Source organism: Ursus arctos, unplaced genomic scaffold, assembly GCF_023065955.2.
Source record: "Ursus arctos isolate Adak ecotype North America unplaced genomic scaffold, UrsArc2.0 scaffold_27, whole genome shotgun sequence".
NCBI lineage: Eukaryota > Metazoa > Chordata > Mammalia > Carnivora > Ursidae > Ursus > Ursus arctos.
The window spans coordinates 34,604,181-34,622,527 of NW_026622952.1; the positions used below are offsets into that span (position 1 = coordinate 34,604,181).

At 41.1% G+C, this 18,347-nt stretch overlaps 1 protein-coding gene across 5 annotated transcripts in view; it reads left to right on the plus strand.

The window, feature by feature from the left end:
* Positions 1-18,347, plus strand: part of WWC2 (WW and C2 domain containing 2) — a 201,601-nt gene that overhangs the window by 58,517 nt on the left and 124,737 nt on the right. Inside the window, exon 1 of one of the 5 annotated variants that reach the window (XM_057303535.1) lies at positions 1,138-4,545. The exons of 2 other annotated variants lie outside the window; for them this stretch is intronic. Coding sequence is in view for 1 of the 3 variants with exons in the window: in XM_057303534.1 (XP_057159517.1) it covers positions 17,782-17,804 (23 nt within the window). In the remaining 2 variants the exon portion in view is untranslated. Of the gene's footprint in view, positions 1-1,137; positions 4,546-13,035; positions 13,194-17,766; positions 17,805-18,347 lie in introns of those variants that run through there. 2 more of the 5 variants (XM_057303536.1, XM_057303534.1) reach the window with 2 other exon arrangements.

Consider the following 18,347-nt stretch of genomic DNA (forward strand, 5'->3'; position numbering starts at 1 on the left):
TCATTTGGGATAGAGGCCGGAGGAAAGGACTATGTTACTGATGTTCTGTGCACCTCGGCACACGCTTAGTCTGCCTCACGGCTAATCCGAAATTACCTTTAGAATCTCACTCCTCAGGGCACCTGGGTGGCTCAGTTGATTAAGCATCTGCCTCATGTCATGATTGTGGGGTCCTGGGATTGAGCCCCACGTTGGGCTCCCTGCTCAGCAGGGAGCCTGCTTCTCCTCCCTCTGCCCCTCCTCCTGCTTGTGCTCTCTCTCAAGCAAATAAATGAAATCTTAAAAAAAAAAAAAAATCTCACTCTTCTATTTTTAAACATTTTTATTGTTAAAAAAATACACACACCACATAAAACAAACGTATCTTAATGAATTGTTGTAGAGAGAACCCTTCTGACACCACCCAGGACACTAGAACTTTGCCAGCCACCCCAGAAACCTTCTATAGCCCTTTCCCAAAAACCAGTTATCGTGATGAAGCTATAAACACACATGGACTGATGCTTTTTTGAAAAAATGCCCTTTTTAATCCACAGCTTTTCTCTTCATCCTTTTTTTTCTGATAGCATCCTCATTGTACAATTCCATATTTCTTGTAAATTGATAGAGATTTATTCAAATTCAGGATATATATGTGTGTGTGTATATGAGTGTGTGTGTGTGTATGTATGCTCCCCCCATATAAATACATAGATATTTTGGTTTGGAAAGCACACGACATTTGAGATGTTTCTCAGTGAGATTGAGAAAGGGCTCAGTATTTGAGCCATTGATGCTCAGTGTCTAGATCTGTGAATTGGGTTTTTAAAAATGATGATCTCATTCAGTCCTTCTAGTTTATTTGTTAGCTGGACTATTTCTATAAAGAAAAATTTCCCTTCCCCTGCTCCTTGGTTATGTAGTAGTACAGAGATCATGGCAGGCTTCTGGAGTGCTAAGAGCTATTATTTGCTAGAGGATTTTCCCGGCCGTCTGGTGAGAGCCATTTGATAGACACATGTCTTGGTTCTTGCTTTGGACAAAGAGCCAGTGGCCCTGGCCTACAAGTTGTTAGTTGTTACCCTGTTGTTACTGATGGATCCTTTTTTCGGAAGACTGGATGTTGTCTTTTCATTTAAGTCACCATGCAGGTTTTTTTTTTTTTTTCTTTTTCTTTTTCTTTTCCTTTTTTTTTTTTTTTTTTTTAATCTATTCCTGTTTGTTGGCAGAACTAAAGCCTTATTTTGCTGTATGAAACCATTAAATATCATCTGGTCCTATCTCTTGCTTTAGTGGGTTAGGTGAAGAGAGCTCCGTCTTACGGAGTTTAAAGTCATCACGGAGGCCAAAGTTGTCAATTAAAAAAAAAAAGATTTTTAAAACAATAATCTCAAAAATTAAATCTTAAAGTAAATATTTGTATATAAGCCATCCATATAAACTGGAATCTAGAATTGGGATATATTAATGCAGTTACTTTCCTCAAAGTTCCACAAATGACAGTGGGGATGGAGAAACATTGTTTCTCTCTTGGACTCTGGAAAGTATCAATGTAGTTTGGACTTACTGATACACGGAGATCAAAGTTATCCCTTTTTGTTTCTCTTCTAAGAAAGAAAAGAATTTAACATTTATTTCCTTTAGGTCTGCTGTTTTGTGTATATTATATATTTTTTATCTTCAAAATAACTTTAGACTTTTGGTGTTATTTGCAAAGCTCAGAGAGGTTAAGTACCTTGCCTGAGGTCACAGGGGTGGAGAATGGACTGGCTGGGATCCAAGCCCTGCCTCAAGGCCTGGACGGAGCCCTCTGTGCTTCACCACCTCTCAGGAAAAGGAATATGAAGACTGAGTATACCAGATACTTTTTCCTGGTAGCCCAGCTAAAATGTTCTATTTGTGTGTGTTTATTTCCTTTTGGTGTTAAGAGACACTATAATTCCATTTATAACTAAAATAATTAAACATTTAAACTGTGTGCCTACTTAAAAATGATTGTTGTTATTAAAGGAAAATATCCATCCTATATTAATGTTATTTTGATTAAACTTATAATTGAAAAGTCAGTTTTTAGTAATTATTATTGTCCTACAAGTAATCATGATTAATGGGCTCGCTATTTAACGACGACTTAAGGTAGCTTTTAAACGCAAAATAATAAATTTTAAAAATCCAAATCATCATTTAATACTGTTTAAATTAGACTGCATTGTAAGTATTGACCATAAGGTATGCAATTAAAATATTACACTTTGTGGTTAATTCTTTAGTCCTCATTCATGTGATCTTTTTGCTGCATTTTCATTTGCATAACAATTGAAAGTGTGGGTTTTGGAGATCCATCTGTTCCAATTCTGGCTCTACCCCTCCCCGGCTATGTGATTTGGAGCAAGTTACTTAACTTCTCTTGGGCCTCAGTTTCTTCCTCTGTGAAGTTACAGGAGGACCTAACTCAAAGGTTTGTCGGTAGGATTCTGTGATCAGATACCTGCATGTGTTAACTGTGACTTTGATTACCTTGAATTGGGAAGACTGGCTCACATGCCATTCCTGAAGATTTTGGTCCCCAGGGAATATCTTTTTTCTTTTTTTTTTTTAATGAAACATTTTACATTGAAATGGTCACCTACTTTTGCTGTATTCTACCATCCTGGCTAAATATTCTTATAAGCATATATTGAGCCTGTGAATTGGGCTGGGAGCTGCTGATATAGTGATAAATAACAGTTTGCTGGCAAAGAGCTCAGTCCACTGTGGGGAGAGAATGAATGATTTTCACATGTGGAAACAGGTTATAGGGAATAAAGGGAGTAGTTGTCTTGGCTTAGGATGAATTTTATCCTTGGAGATGCTTGGAGGGTTGTAGATGTCATCTTTTCAATTACTTTTTCTCTCTTTTTATTTTAGAGGAAAATAAAAGAGGGGAACACATTTAAAATTTTTCTCATTTGAGCTGGGCTCTTGGTTTTGTGGAACTGGACTGCAATGACAATTTCTTTTTTTGGGATGCCTGGGTGGCTCAGTCACTTAAGCATCCAACTCTTGATGTCAGCTCACGTCTTCATCTCAGGGTTGTGAGTTCAAGCCCTGTGTTGGGCTCCACTCTGGGTGTGTCACCTACTTAAAATAAACAAATAAATTGAAGAATTTCTTTTTTTAAAAAAATTAACCTTTAAAATTTAGATGTGATTGACCTGCATCATGATGTTAGTTTCAGGCATACAACATAATGATTCAATATTTGTGTGTATTTAATATTTATGTGTATTGTGAAATGATCACCATAAGAAGTCTAGTTAACATCCATCACTGTCTACTCGCCCCTAGGGAATATCTTGAAATGTTCTTGAAGCCCTTGTCCTGATTGAAGAGGAGAGAGAGGTCACGTACAGCCTTTGAGTTTTCCCCAGTGCTGGATTTCTGGACTCAGCAGCAGGATCTCCATTTCTGTAACAAACGGATACGTCTTCAATAGGGATGTACCCTTTGTTACTGCTGTACTCTCAAAAATGTAGCAATGTTTTATTAATTTAGATTTATTGAATTAAACAATTTTTTGTCATTTGAACTGGATTAGATGGGGTTCACCCTTCTCTCTGTGATGGCAATAGCTGCTGACTCACCACGAGACCCTCCCTGGGTGGGCTATGTTATACAGCCAGTGGCGGTGTGCCGGGAACACCATGCCCCCCAGTGCTGCCTTACCTACACTCTGGCCCCTTCTCTCAGACTGTAAACACCACTTCTTCCCCGGGCCACTTTTGGTTTTTATGCTTCTTTGAGAACTGACATCCCTTCGATACCTCTGTGTTCTCACAGCTGCTGTAGCGCCATCGTATTATAGAATCAGCACGTGCCAAAGTTACTTGCAAAGCTGGAGCGATTAAAGACTGAAAGAAGGGGGACTGATGGGCAGGAATTAGATAACTGGTAATTAAAAAAATCAGAACTTTCTCCCTTCCTTCATGGAGGTGGTGGGCCCCCAGATGGGCTTTGAGGATCGTCCAGGCAAGTGTTAGGGGGTCAGCATAGACAGGGGGGCTTGTCTTGGGTGAAAGGAGATTGGAGAACAAGGCTGGAGAAGAAGCTGAAGACTAGAGAGTAGGAGACTCTGGGTATTTGGGGTAAGATATTTGAACCTGGTTATTTATAAATGTCTTTTGAAGTGTTTTGATCAAAGAGTGGCGGCATGGAAGGTGTATTTTAGAATGTGAAATCTGGACGAGGTAGCTAGAGAGATTGAAAGGGAGAGTGATTGGCAGGAGGGAGACTAGTGGAGATAATGTTAGAGTGAGCGAGGGCTGATACGGGTGCCTGGGTCTCGTGCTGGTATTGGAGTGGAGTTACGTAAGAGTTACGCCATTGTGCTTTCTTCCGTCGGCAGTCTGTTGCATCATACGCACTTGCAAGTAATAACATGTACTTTAGAAATATGTCATAGAATAGAAACTTTTTGCTTTGTTCTTCTCCATATGAGTGCCTGCTGCACAGAATCTACCTACAGTCGTCGTCATAAGAACCCCCAAGGAGAGGCTGAAGTAATTTACTCCTGTGCCACCTGGCAAGGTTGGTGATTTAAATCAGAACTTTCCAACCTGTAGTGTAGAGCCTGATTACTTTAAAAGGTTGTTTATTTTATTTTTTTGATTTCTGAATTCAGATTTTAAGAGGATGTGCTAGTGTTATTTGTGAATTTCCAATTCTCTTTTGTTCTTTGTTCTTTAATTATACTCCTGTCTACACTGCCATGGGCTTTTTGTTCCCAGTGGATGAATTAAGGACTTGGCCAGAAAGTACACATTGGAAGGCTGGGCAAAATTTATCTTTTTCTCTAACTTCTTATTTTGAAGTCATTTCATACTCCCTGAACAGTTGCAAAAAGAGTACAGAGAATTCCGGTGCACCCTTCACTGAGATTCCTCAAATGTTAACATTTCACCATGTTCGTTTCATCGTTCCCTCTCTCCTCCCCTTTTCCTCCCTGCCTCACTAATTATTGCTCTGAAGCATTTGAGACTAAGTTGCAGACATGATACCCTTCAGCCCTCAACACTTCAGTCTGCATTTCCTAGAGAAGGGCATTCTCTTACATAGTCACAGCACAATGATCTATTTCATGTACTTTATTCAAATTGTGCTGAATTGCCCCCACTTACTGTCCTTTATAGGACACCCCCCCACCCCAACCCCCCAGTCCACTCTTACAATTCAGGCTCACCTGTTTTATTTAATTGTAATGTCTCTTTATTCTTCCTTAATCTGGAATAGTTTCTCAGTATTTGTCTTTCCTGAATTTAACATTTTTGAAGAGTACAGATCATTTGCTATAACGAATGTCCCTCAATTTGTGTTTGTCCCATATTTAATTGTGATCAGAATCAGATTATGCATTTTTGCTACAAATATTCCAGAAGTGACCTTGTGTCCTTCTCCAGTGCATCGTGTCCGAGGGTATGTGTGCTGTCTCTCCCTGTTGCCGGTGAGGTTAACTTCGGGCCCTCGTGTGAGGGGGACTCTGTCAGGGTTCTGACAGTGTCCTCGGGTGTGGCTGCTTCACTGGATGGCTGGAGGGAGACAGGGAGGATTTATGTGTCCCCCAGTGGTGGATAAGTTATTTTCTCTTGCAGGTTTCTAAATTCCCCTCTCTCCCTTTTTTAAAACGTTACCATGCACTTCCTAAGCGTAACTCTCCTTTTTACTTTATTTTCCCCCAAATAGTTGCCTTTGCAAGACTGCCTCCTGGTGTCTGGGATGTACTTTTAAGTTCGCCTCTTTCTTGTAGTTGTCTCTCTAACCCCTCAGTTTAGGGTGGACTTTCTCTCAGAGGCAGTGACCTTAGATCAGTCTTGAAGGCCACAGCCACCACTCCCTTCTTTCTTCCACCCTGTTCTTTCTGGAATCTCCTTGTTCCTGTGACCGCTTACAGCAGGGACAGAGGGATACAGTCAGTTCTGCTATAATGCAACGTAGGCATTCCTAAAAAATCATCATGCTGTGCCAGATCGCACAATAAAAACCACAGGACTTGTGGGGAAAATGGGTTTGGGGGCCTCGTTTGTTTGCTAGGGCTGACGTAACGAAGTACCACAGGCTGGATGACTTGAACAACAGAAATGTATCTTCTCACACTTTGGGAGGCCGGAAGTCAGAGAGGAGGAAGCAAGGTCAGCGGGGTTGGTTTCTTCTGACACTTGTCTCACGGTCTTCCCTCTGTGTGTCTCTGTCCTAATGTCCTTTTCTTTCTTTTTTTTTTTTTTTTTTAAGATTTTATTTATTTATTTGACAGATATAGAGACAGCCAGCGAGAGAGGGAACACAAGCCGGGGGAGTGGGAGAGGAAGAAGCAGGCTCATAGCAGAGGAGCCTGATGTGGGGCCTGATGTGGGGCCCGATCCCATAACGCCGGGATCACGCCTTGAGCCAAAGGCAGACGCTCAACCGCTGTGCCACCCAGGCGCCCCTACAATTATCTTTTTGTATTTTGGAGGATTGTCGGGAGATTTGGCATTACACAGCTTCCCCTCCATCACTGCCGCTCAGGTCCTTCCGTGCAGAATTCCTTTTTCCCTTTTTCTAAAATACTTCAATCACAATAAGTCAATTAATGTACTTCATAGTGAAATTTTATTATAACCCTTTCTTCTCTTCTGTTTCCATATGACTTCTATGACCTGTTTGGTCAAAGCTTAGGGTTCTTTTTACTTTCCCTAAGTTTCATTGTTTCAGTCACATTTTTAAATCTTTAGCCTCATTGGGCTAAGTAATTGTTACGCAGGGATTGGGATGAAATGAGGCAATCTTCACTCTGCATGATTCTGATGTGCACATACATAAGTTATCATGCTTCACCTGTCACGTACTGCACCCCAGTACGTTGGCTGGGCCTGCATACAGTACAGACTTTGCTCAGTCCACAGATTGTGGTATAAATAACAGCCATGCACCATGATCAGTGACAAAGCACAGTGCCTTTTCAGCTCTCAATGGCAAGTCGCTGTGTGTCTGTTACTCTGTTCACAGACAGCAAAGCGTGTAGTTGTATTGCCTCTTTGTCGCTCAGTGATAAACCCACACAGCATTGTACAAGGATGAATAATTGAAAAGGGGACCTGGCCAACAAAAATGAAAATGCAGCAAAGAAATGAAAAGCAATCATGTTAGAAGTGAAATTGGAAGGATCTGAAGATTTGAAAACATTGACAGCAAAGCCAAGATGAGCTGAGATCGCAGCTTGTGTGAAGCTATGGGATGAAATGAAAAAGTAATGAAAATGTCCTGTGAATGTGAAAACCAGGTAAAGTCACCTCAGCATCTTTTAGTTTAAACTGTACCGGGAACAGAAAGTGGCTTATGGTTAAAATGAAATGTTTACTTCTCTTTTGGTTTGAAGACTGTCTTTTAAAAAGTCGCAATCAGTTTAGGTCTCACTCAGGCTTAATCAGTTCAACTTCTCATTGAAGTTAGTTGCCACATGGAGAGAAAATAGTAACTGCATGGATATTAAAGAGGAAAGACTGGCTTCATCATTCAGAAGTCAGCGTGGATGGATTAATGTCGAACCATCAGGTGAAGCTGTAGAGTGGGTCAGCTGAGAATTTTGCATCCAGATTCCAGGGATTAGGTAAGGGCGGTTGAAGATCGTCATTGTCAACTATTTAGTGTCCGTGAGACATGTTGGAAGGCAACCCTGTCGGGAGCTTGGGCCACAAAAGATGTCAGATCTCAAAGTGGCTGTGAAGGAGTTCAACACAGAGTGGCTTTTCTATTAGGACTTTAAATTAAAACCCCTGTTTATCTATCAGTCTGAGAATCGCAGAGCATTCAAAAATCACAAAAAAGCATCTTTTGGACATTTTGGACCTGTCACTTGGCACACAAATAAAAGATCGGGGGTTACGGTATCATTGTTTCAAAACTTGTTTCGATTGTGGTTTTGTTCAGAGCTAGGCAAAATAATTTAATTTTTAAAGCAGAATTGCTACTGTTAGATAATGCTCCAGGTCACCCTGATTCTCTTGGGGACTTGAATGAATGGGAAAACTTTTACTAGCTAACACAACTTCATTAATGGAGCCAATGAACCAAGGAGTTTTTTCAGCTTTTAAAGCTTATTATCTTAAATGGACTGTTAGATGGGTTATTGGTGCTACAACTGGAGAGCATGCATTTTATGTAGCTGAATTTTGGAAGAAATACGACATACAGCATGCATTAGAAAATGTCCAAGCATCGCAGCAGGAAGTAATGGTGAGGAACAGGTGCAGAATGGCAGGAACTTTTACCACACTGTACAAATAACCTTGCAGGATTGGAGTCGAACATAAATAGAGTTACAGAAGAGATAGTTGACCAAGGGAGTGTTGACATTGCCACCACTGGAGAGACTGGAGGAGATATGTAGCTCTAGGAATTTGGTGAAGGCAAGTTTTTCGGCATAAATGAGGCAAGTGGCTGACGGAAAGGATGAAGATGTCCCAGAGGAAGTGATGCCACCATATACCTTCACATTAAAGGAGCTCTCAGGGATCATTTGTGAAAGCACAAAGAGTAAGATGTTGGCAGCCAATCCAAACTTAGAAAGAGTGTGGCAGTTCGTTAAGGTATAGAAAAGAGTCTCCCTTCATATCTTAAGTTATGCAACCTGAAGAAGGCAAGCCCTGTTCAAACTACTCTTGATAATGTTTTTCTTTTCTTTTTTTTGGATATATATATAGATATCTATATCTATATATATACTTTTTTTTTTTACAAAGAAATACACACTTTAATTCCCAGTTTCTGATGTTTCAAATTGCAGTATACTAAGTGAACACCATTTTTTCATTTCTTTACATCATAGAGAGCCTTTAATATTTTGAATAAAATTTTCAAAGGTCATGGAACAGTTGTAAGCTTTTCCCCGTTGATTAGGAAGATCAATCTGCATGGTTCTGTTGGCACCCTTCATTTTTACAGCGCAGCACTACCGGCCAATGCAAGGATTGCTCGTACTCGAGATGGAAGTTCTTTGCCTTCCTTTGCCTTCGGCAGCCATTGTCAGCAGTTTTATTGTCTGTATCTAGCTATTTGTTAGGGTCTGAAGGGTGTTTCCTGTTAACAAGCCATTACTGCCCTGGTTTGAGATTGCCCCCTCTTCCCTGTCCTTGTTCTAGTCCGCAGAGTTGGCAGAGTTGTTTTCTGTGGGACTTGTAGGTTGTCTGACTCATGAGAACGTGCTCTACTCCTGTGTCAACTCTTCCTTTCGCTGCCCACCCCCTGCTCCACACAGGCCCCATCCCCACCTTCCCCAGTAGCATTGCTGTCCTCCCCTTGTCTAGTCCATGTAGTTCAGTGGTTATCTTTGCTTTCTACAGCCTGTGCTTGGAGTCTCAGCCACAGTCCCAGGGTCTCATCAAGGCCTTTGCCTTTTCAAACATGTTCATCTTTCATCTGTGCTCCAAGAAGCCTCATTATTCCCACTGTTCAATTTTTGTTCTTCTCTGTGGCCCCTTGGTGAGATGACATGACTTCAAGGAAAAGCAGCCCGCTTCCTTGAGTGACCAGCAGTGAAAAGCCATAGGATAGCCCAGCGATTTGCATCAGGCACAAAAGAAGATAGAGGTGAAGCTTGTTAAACTGTTTTCCCGGTGAGCTGTAAAGGACAGCCACTCTGGATGGTAAAGAAAAGTGGTAGCAGGCAGACCCCTCCATGTGGCCACCGAAACATGAGAAAGTAATTTCTTGGGAAATGTGCAGAGGGTTACCCTGCTGGCCAGTAGAGCCCCCAGTCTGGTCCGCACCTGCATTCCTGCTGGCCCTGGGCTGCAGCTGGAAGAGAGGTCCAGAGTCCACCGATGAGAGGGTAATGAGAGCAGAATGACAGACCTTCTTGCAGTGGAAAAGCTTGGCAGATGGTACAGGGGACACAGAGACCTTTATATAGGTAAACTGTGAGGGTAAGACTTCTGCCATCTGGTTTGGGGGCCTAACCAAGTAAGTAACCTGGGCACTAACCAGCTGACTCACAAGGGAGCTCTTGGAGCCTAACTCCAGTCTAAGCAAGGTTGTATTCTAGATGTTTTCAGTTTTGTCAGGAGACCTGGGATATTTCCTAGGCCATAATGCCAAAGTGATTAGTGATCGAGTTATTAGGTGCCTTATAATCTTATAACGTAATTATACATAGAATTGAATCATAAAATAAGGTGGCGAGATTAGAGGGAGTGGTTTGCTTTAATGTTGCAGGTTGTATTAATTTTAGATAAAATGAAATTAGTGTTCTGTGGACAATTGAGCCAAGTTACCGAATTACTCTGTTCATTTGGGACTGACTCAATTTAACAAAATGGTACTTTTAGAGTTTTTGAGGGTAATGAGAAAATGGAACAGAAATTAAAATTCTCTTTTGCAGTTCGGACAAAATAACTTCTGTGAGCAGCAATGAAGAAGATCCATATGAGAAATTCACTTTCTGCTCTAAATTTCATTTAGTACCTTAAACTGCCTGTTACTTTGCTTGGAAAATGTTAGGACTTAATGCAGTTCAGTGTCCTCTGCGTTGTGTGATTTGACCTTTTTTAACAGGTCAGAAAGAAGTGGAAACAGAAGAGATTGGGACTTGGTCTTTCAAAAATAGAGAAGCTTAGAACTAACTTAGAGATGCTTGCTTTTTTAAAAATCAGGGATATTTTGGGAAACCCTGAAACCAGTCTACATGGTTGGAGAGAAGTTTTGTGTGGCTTTGGAGCAGGCAGAGAAGTCCTTTCTTGTGGGTATGGGTGCTGGAATAGATCGGGTTTAGACCAGCTTGACCCAACTATTATGAAGATGTCCCTCAGTGGAGCCAGACCTCTGGCTATTCTTTGACATTCATTGGCTTCTGGGGTCACAGATAGACTGTTCAAAAGTCAGGCCGACTATGGCTGGCAGCGTGCCAGTGGTGTGTGACAGCCTCCAGTGTGGCAACATCCGCATTCTCATTACCTTAAGGATTTTTTCTTGACCAGTGGTATCCTGTCGAAAAGGCACACTTGAGACGTTTAATAAACCAGAAGTACTACTGGCTGTTACGAGGTGCTGTGACAGAGGGTACTGATCGCTGATAAATGTTAGAATCCTTTAAACACTGTCCTGACAATCCTTACCTCGAGTGTCCCATAAACAGACATTCCTGAGCCGGGCACCTCACATTCCATTTGTCGCCGAGTCTTACTTGCACTGGGTAAACGCCCATGGGAACTCAAACCAAGGCTGGGCAAAGCTGATAGGAGGTGGGTGAGGGAGCAAGGGTTAGAGAGGTGGAAGGGGGTGGAAGGGCCTCTCCTGACTTGGAGAGTCGGAGCCACAAACACGTCAGACGTTGGAAGGGCCTCTTGATTAGGGTTTGGTATGTGGAGAATGGAAAGCCGAGTTGGTAAGCTTTCTTCTTTTCCTCCTAAATTCCACCCTGATAACAACAGAAAAGCATATTTGACCTACATGGCATTAAAATATTTGAGCATTAAGGGTCAGGTGCTAGGCTGGAGGGGCTGTTGAAGCCAGGCTAAATACGACTTTAGTGGCGATGTGGTGTCTAAACAAACTAAGGGGTAGGTGCATTATTCCTGTTAGTGACTCCTGTTTAAGTTCTGAAGAACACAGCAAGCCTTTCGAAGGCAGTTTAAGGAATGGGTGTGGAAGGGGGTGTGGGGGAAGGAAATCTCAGCAGAATGCTTTTAGATATTTCCTGTTATATAAATGCTACATACTTGTCATGCCTTCAGCCTCATAGCAAATGGGAATGAAGCCCATTGAGGCTTAAATTTAATTAGTCTTACAAAGAAAGAATGTAGAGACTGTATAGGTAATGAAGGAACTCTAAAAACTGGCACAAATTATGAGTTTTGATTTTTCATCCAAACCCTGAGTGAGGCATTTAAATATGGTGCGGTGAAATATACTTGGACACAAAGTAAGTGTGTTTGAGTTTTTAGAAGTGCTTTTGTTTAATCTGTAAGGCGTTCTGTTTTAGTAAAAGAGCCCATCACCAGGTGGACATGCCACATGATGAAGTGCCTCATTTATTGTGTCCACTGAATAAGTTGATGCGTTTGTGCAGCATATTGTAATGTGCGCTTGCCCGGGCACAGCACTGCACTGCACTGTGACACTCCACACTTCCCCTTCTGACCCCTGTATTTCTCTCATTTATGCTTTCTCTCTCTCCTCTTCCCCCACGCTGACATAGTCAGATCTACCTGCGTCTGGAAGCACATGAGAGCTTTTCCCCCTTTGTTTCAGAAAATTAATAGAACTGCAGGAAACATTGTGGGCAGTTGTCTGGTGTAGCCTATGACACTCAGGGATGAGAGTAGCCATCGACCTGTAATACTTCCTGTTATATAAATGCCGTATCTGTCAAGTTCATTGCAGTATGCCTGGGTGAACCAAGAGAGTCCTGTGGTCAGAATGTCTGGATTTAAGACCCCTCTCCATCACTTAGCTCCTTCTGAACAGTGCTCTCCGTTTCTCTGAACCATATAAGGTTTTGTAGAATGAAGACTCATCATATCTGTCTCATGGGACATTTGTACATTAAGGAGTTGGGATACATGGACAGAGCGGGCCTCAGTGTATATCTTGTGTTTCAGCAGGGCCATGGAAATTCTTCCTTTCCACATAAGTAAGGAAGGCCACTCAACCTCAAGTCACTTACTCATCGATTTAAGATTAATTCAGCCAGTATTCATTGAGCGTGTACTATGTGTGTTTTTCTGTGCACTCCAGGGGATACAAAGATCAGTGAGTGCAGATCTGGACCCCAAGGTGCCTAGAATGTGTAACTAGAAAGTAGTCAATAACCTAAGAAAGGAATAGATAAAATACTTTGGGATTCAGGGCAGTCAGAAGCCTATTGGAGGGTAAGTTGCATCTCAGCTCTCTATCCCGAGATCCAAGGCTCTGCCAAGGGAGAACGGTGCTCTTCATGAAACATCTCACAGATTGGAAGCAGAGTTCTGTAGATCTTGTATCGGGGCTTAGACACGCAGCTGTTACTGACGCACCAAGTAGTGGGTGATAGGGTTTCTGTTCCAACAGATACGGCATCGTGTGAATTTGGTGGATGTGTCAGGGAAGGTTCGTACTCGGACAAGCCATCGTAGTGTGTGAACATGGCCCATCTCTGAGGGAGATGGCTCTTCCGCGTGGCCAAGGAGTGTGGTTCTTTTCAGTGGACTGCAGTGTTGATTTTAAAGGTATGTAACCACCTTGAAACAACCTAATGTAATATATCACAGTTAGACATACCTAGGAGCTCATTCATTCATCAAATATTTACCGAACACTCACTGTATATGCTAGGCATCGTGGGGAACATAATGCTGAATCATTTCATGACTCAGAACTGGTAAGGGGGATAAAACTTGTTACACATGTAGCTCAGATATAGGCAGAAATGATCATTGAAAAGAGATACTAATTTAAAGTGCAGTGGAGTTTTAGGGGAGGGAGAGATTATTTCTAGTAGATGTGCACTTGAGTTGGGCTTTGTGTAGGGTGATCCCATGACTCAATCTGCTTGTGTGAGCCCCAGTTTACACCTGGCGGCGTGGTGTCCCACTCAGCTAACATCCCTCTTCACTTTCAAATCATCCCAGTTTGGATGGTAAGTTGTATAGTCCCTCCAGCTTTGAGGATTGGGTAAAACTTGACTTTGTAGAGATAGAAAACGGTGTAGGTAAGGACAGTACCATGAACAAAAACACGAGTGACGGGAAGGCTTTGGTGTACTTAGGGAAAATGTGTTCAGAAAGTTTGTAGCTTTGGGGGGTGCCTGGGTGGCGCAGTTGGGGTGCCTGGGTGGCGCAGTCATTAAGCGTCTGCCTTTGGCTCAGGGCGTGATCCCAGCGTTCTGGGATCGAGCCCCGCATCAGGCTCCTCCGCGGGAGCCTGCTTCTTCCTCTCCCACTCCCCCTGCTTGTGTTCCCTCTCTCGCTGGCTGTCTCTCTCTCTCTGTCAAATAAATAAATAAAATCTTTAAAAAAATAAATAAAATCTTTTAAAAAAAAATAAATAAATTCATCTCTTCTTTAAAAAAAAAAGTTTGTAGCTTTGGGAACAGGAAAGGGAATCATTGGAGATAAAAGTTGGGAAGGACAGTTCAGGTCAGATTTTGGGGTATCCCGAATGCCAAACCACATACATACCTTGGATTTTATGTAGTTGGCAATGGAAGTCAGCAAACAATTTTTTAAAAAAAGATTTATAAAGATCTTTGTATTTCCTTCCAGATATAGTAAAGGGCTCTTTCTGGGGACACAGGGGCCCCTGCCAGTTAAGAGTCATTGAGATTTCTATCTAAGTCAGTGGGAAAATAAGATATGAATTCCTACAATCTACAGTGAAGTATTGCAGAATCTAAAAAATCATTAAGCTTTAGAGCATGCATAGACTTTGAATCAAACCCTGTGGTTTTATAGATGAAGAAAACTAACAATCAAAGAGATTGTTAACTGTTTAAGCTCTCCCAGCAAGCTGTTGGCAGAGATTGACCCTAGGTGCCCTGATTTCTTGTGTAGTGGGTATCTCACTTTACCCAGAGCTCTACTTTTGGGACTCTATGATTACTTCTGGCCCAGTGACATCAGTGTCCCTGTGTCTTGGCTTAGTTGTGATAAGGTAAAGACGTCTATTCTACTTCAAGGATGTTGAAGCTTACTTTTTAAAATGTCTAGTGCCTAGAAATTCTTTAAAGAAAGCAAACAGTAAGAAGGGAGATTGTTAAACCAGTTGTTCACTCCCTGTCTGTCCCTGAGTGTCAGAGTGCATGCTAACTATGGTAGAAATCATTAAGAACAAAAATTAAAAGCAAGGACAGTAGATACCATTTTCACACTGAAATAGGATTTTAAATTAGGGCTTGTGTACGGGGCACCTGGGTGGCTCAGTAAGTTAAGTGTCTGACTTTTGGTTTTGGCTCAGGTCGTGATTTCAGGGTCGTGAGATTGAGCCCTGAGACGGGCCCCCTGCTCACTCTCTGTCTCTAAAATAAATAAATCTTAAAAAAATAATAAATTATGGTTTGTGTAGAGATGCAGGAAAAAAGTCTTTAATTATGAAATGTCATGTTTTTATAAAGTCTAGATCTTTGTACTTTTAAAAACGTTTGGAAATATTAAAATTAGAAAAATTGATCAAATAAGTATAGGCTTACATATCATTTTTACATATTATTTTGCTCTAATTATACCTAATCATTGTTGATACTCATTGAAATGAAATGTGTTACGATAAAGCTGGTAAAGTCTGAGAAAGGACTGAAAGCATGTTTTGTGTATTTTTTATACTTTATGCCAAGTTAACTTAATGTTTTTTTAATTATGTTTTTGGATGTCCATCAGAGAAATCCTGAGAAAATATAGTTTTGGAATGACCATGGTATACCCAAGCTGTGGGGTGAATATTTTCATGCATAAAAATCCAGTTGTTTATATCACATAGTATTTATGACAAAGAAGTAATTTTGGAGATTCAAGACCTGGTATAAAGAAAGGAGGTATTAAATGAAGGGCTACAACTTTCTCTCATAAGCCATTTATCTTATAAGTTGTATCATCAAACACATCATGTAAAATAATGTTTTCATCCCAGGAACACGTTTGAAACCTGATTCTAGCTTACTTAATATAAACAATCAGGTGGGGGTGCCTGGGTGGCTCAGTCGTGAAGCGTCTGCCTTTGGCTCAGGTCATGATCCCAGGGTCCTGGGATCGAGCCCCGCATCGGGCTCCGTGCTCAGCGGGAAGCCTGCTTCTCCCTTTCCCGCTCCCCCTCCTTGTGTTCCCTCTCTCGCTGTCAAATAAATAAATAAAATCTTAAAAAAAAAAAAAAACAGTCAGGTAGATATTTTACCTAAGTAGAGAAGTTGCTGTAAAACCAGTTTCTCATGGACCCCAATTTGACCTTCAAAAGAACAGCACACTTCAAAATGATGACTTTATTTTCTTTGGGAACTAGGTTTTCATGTTACTTAGAGAACAGTAGGTTTGCTGGACAAAATGAACATAACGCTGCAGCAGAAATAATGGTGAGAGGTTTATTCCAGATGCATATTCCAGATGCTTATTATAAACTCAAAAAAGACAAAAACATTAGATTAACAGTTGCTATGCCCTTGGCCAGGGAATGATTTCCACTCTAGAAAATAGTGAGTCTTCTTTGATCTATCATCTGTCTTCAAACATCAGATTCAGGAGGCAGACACTTGGAGTCACAAGGGGGGACGAGCTCACCAGGCCAGCCTGAGGCTCAGAAGATATAGGAATAAAACATTCAAAACCCTTCCCTGAGTGTGATCTTCAGATATCTGACAACAGCTGCAGGGCTTCCACGGGCACACTTTTCAGCTCTGAGGTCCTGGAGTTGTTGTCATTTGGAAGAATGTGTGGGTGGGGGAGAAGGCGGAGGACGACAGCGTGTTCGCCAGGTTTGGGAACCTGGGGGGGGGGCGGTGCCGCGAAGGAGTGGATACAGGGAGAGCTCAGAGTCCTGCTTGGGGACCGCTGGAGCCTTGGATGTTGAAATGTTCTTTCTGGACATAGTTTTTCATTTATATTGACTTTCTATATTATTTTTTGAGAGTGCCATGGAAATAATAGGCAGAGAAATGGTCATCGAATTATGACATTTACGTAAAGGAATTTCTTCAAATTAATTTTCTGCTTTATAAAATGAGAAGAGTAGGTAGCTGATGAGAGCTTAGCATGACCATCACTCTTTCAGATGCATCTGGATGGAAACTGGTTCTAATCAAGTGTCTTCATTTTGTACCAGTCACATGGTACAGACTGCCTTATGTTAGATTATCTCTGCATGTGCTTTGTCTTGCCAGTTAGATTGTAGCCTCTTTGAGAGCAGAGTCAGGGTTCAAAAATGAAAATAAAGGCATTAATGTTGTGGTTTAACACTTTGTGGAATACTTTTCATGTATATTATTTGGTATCTCTTAACAGTTACTGAATGTAACAGAGGCTTCTAATTAAAAGCTAGAAGAACAAGATATAATATGTTTATTTTCTGTTTTAAGATTCACTAAAAGGTGGTTTATACTAAAAGACAACATTGGCAGGATTTTCAGATGTTTAGGTTATGCGCTTTAGGGTACCAGAAAAATCTACTTTACATAAGCTCCGAGCAAATGTAATGTTAACAATTTATATGAAATTTATTTAGGAATAAATTTAAAATCGGTACATAGAGACACTAGAGAAAGGTTTCAGACTTTTGAGATTAAAGTTGGAAACTTATGGGAGATTTTACAACTTTGTTTCAAAGTTAATCTGTAAGTGATTAATAAACACAAAATAAGTTCCCAAGGCAAAGCACTGGTCTTCTAACCCACTTTCTCTTAGTCACACCTGATTTTCTCTCCCCAGAGTTAACCATTACCTACGTATTTAATTTTTGGTATTTTTATTTATTTTCTATTTCTTAATCTATAATTTATTAATCTATTTATTCTTTTGGTATTTTTATTTTCTATTTTTCCTTTTTCCTTTTTTTTTTTTTTAAAGATTTTATTTATTTATTTCACAGAGAGAGAGAGACAGCCAGCGAGAGAGGGAACACAAGCAGGGGGAGTGGGAGAGGAAGAAGCAGGCTCCCAGCGGAGCAGAGAGGCCGATGTGGGGCTGGATCCCAGGATCCTGGGATCATGCCCTAGGCCGAAGGCAGACACTTAACGACTGAGCCACCCAGGCGCCCCTTCCTCTGTGTTTTTAAATAACATATTTACATGTCTTAATTTTTCAGTTGTAGATTTTGAGAATCGACTTCCTGCTCTGGATGAGGATTCGGCTCTCTTACGGGTGACCTTCCCACCTCCCCCCACTCCCCCCCCCCCCACTTCCTTTCCCCTCATCATCATCTCAGGGTATTCTGTCACCTTGTGAAGAAATCAGTATTCAATGTTTACATTTTTATGACTATGTAAATATTGTTTCTGGATGACCAATCTAGTGTACTATAATTGAATTTCCTTTGTTTTTTCTGTGGTTAATAATTATCTCTTGTTTTTCAGTCATTTAATTTTTCTATGTCTCTGTTGCCTATTTGCTGCCAGAATTATAAATCTCCTTTCAGTGCATTTAAACACAGCGGGTGTTCTGTTGGTTTCAGACCTCCTATTCCTTCTGTTCTTGGTCTCCACTTCAGACTGGTTATTCACTGTAACTGCTACACATGGCATATGTTTATGGGATCTCCATGTACTGCCATCTTGTAGATTTCATTTGTCTTTTACCTGTGTTGAATCCCTTAATTTTGGGATCCCAGTCATCCACTTTTCTTCATTTCCTCTGTCATTTTGGAAGAGTTGCATTAGAATGGGGACATAGGAGATGAATTTGTTG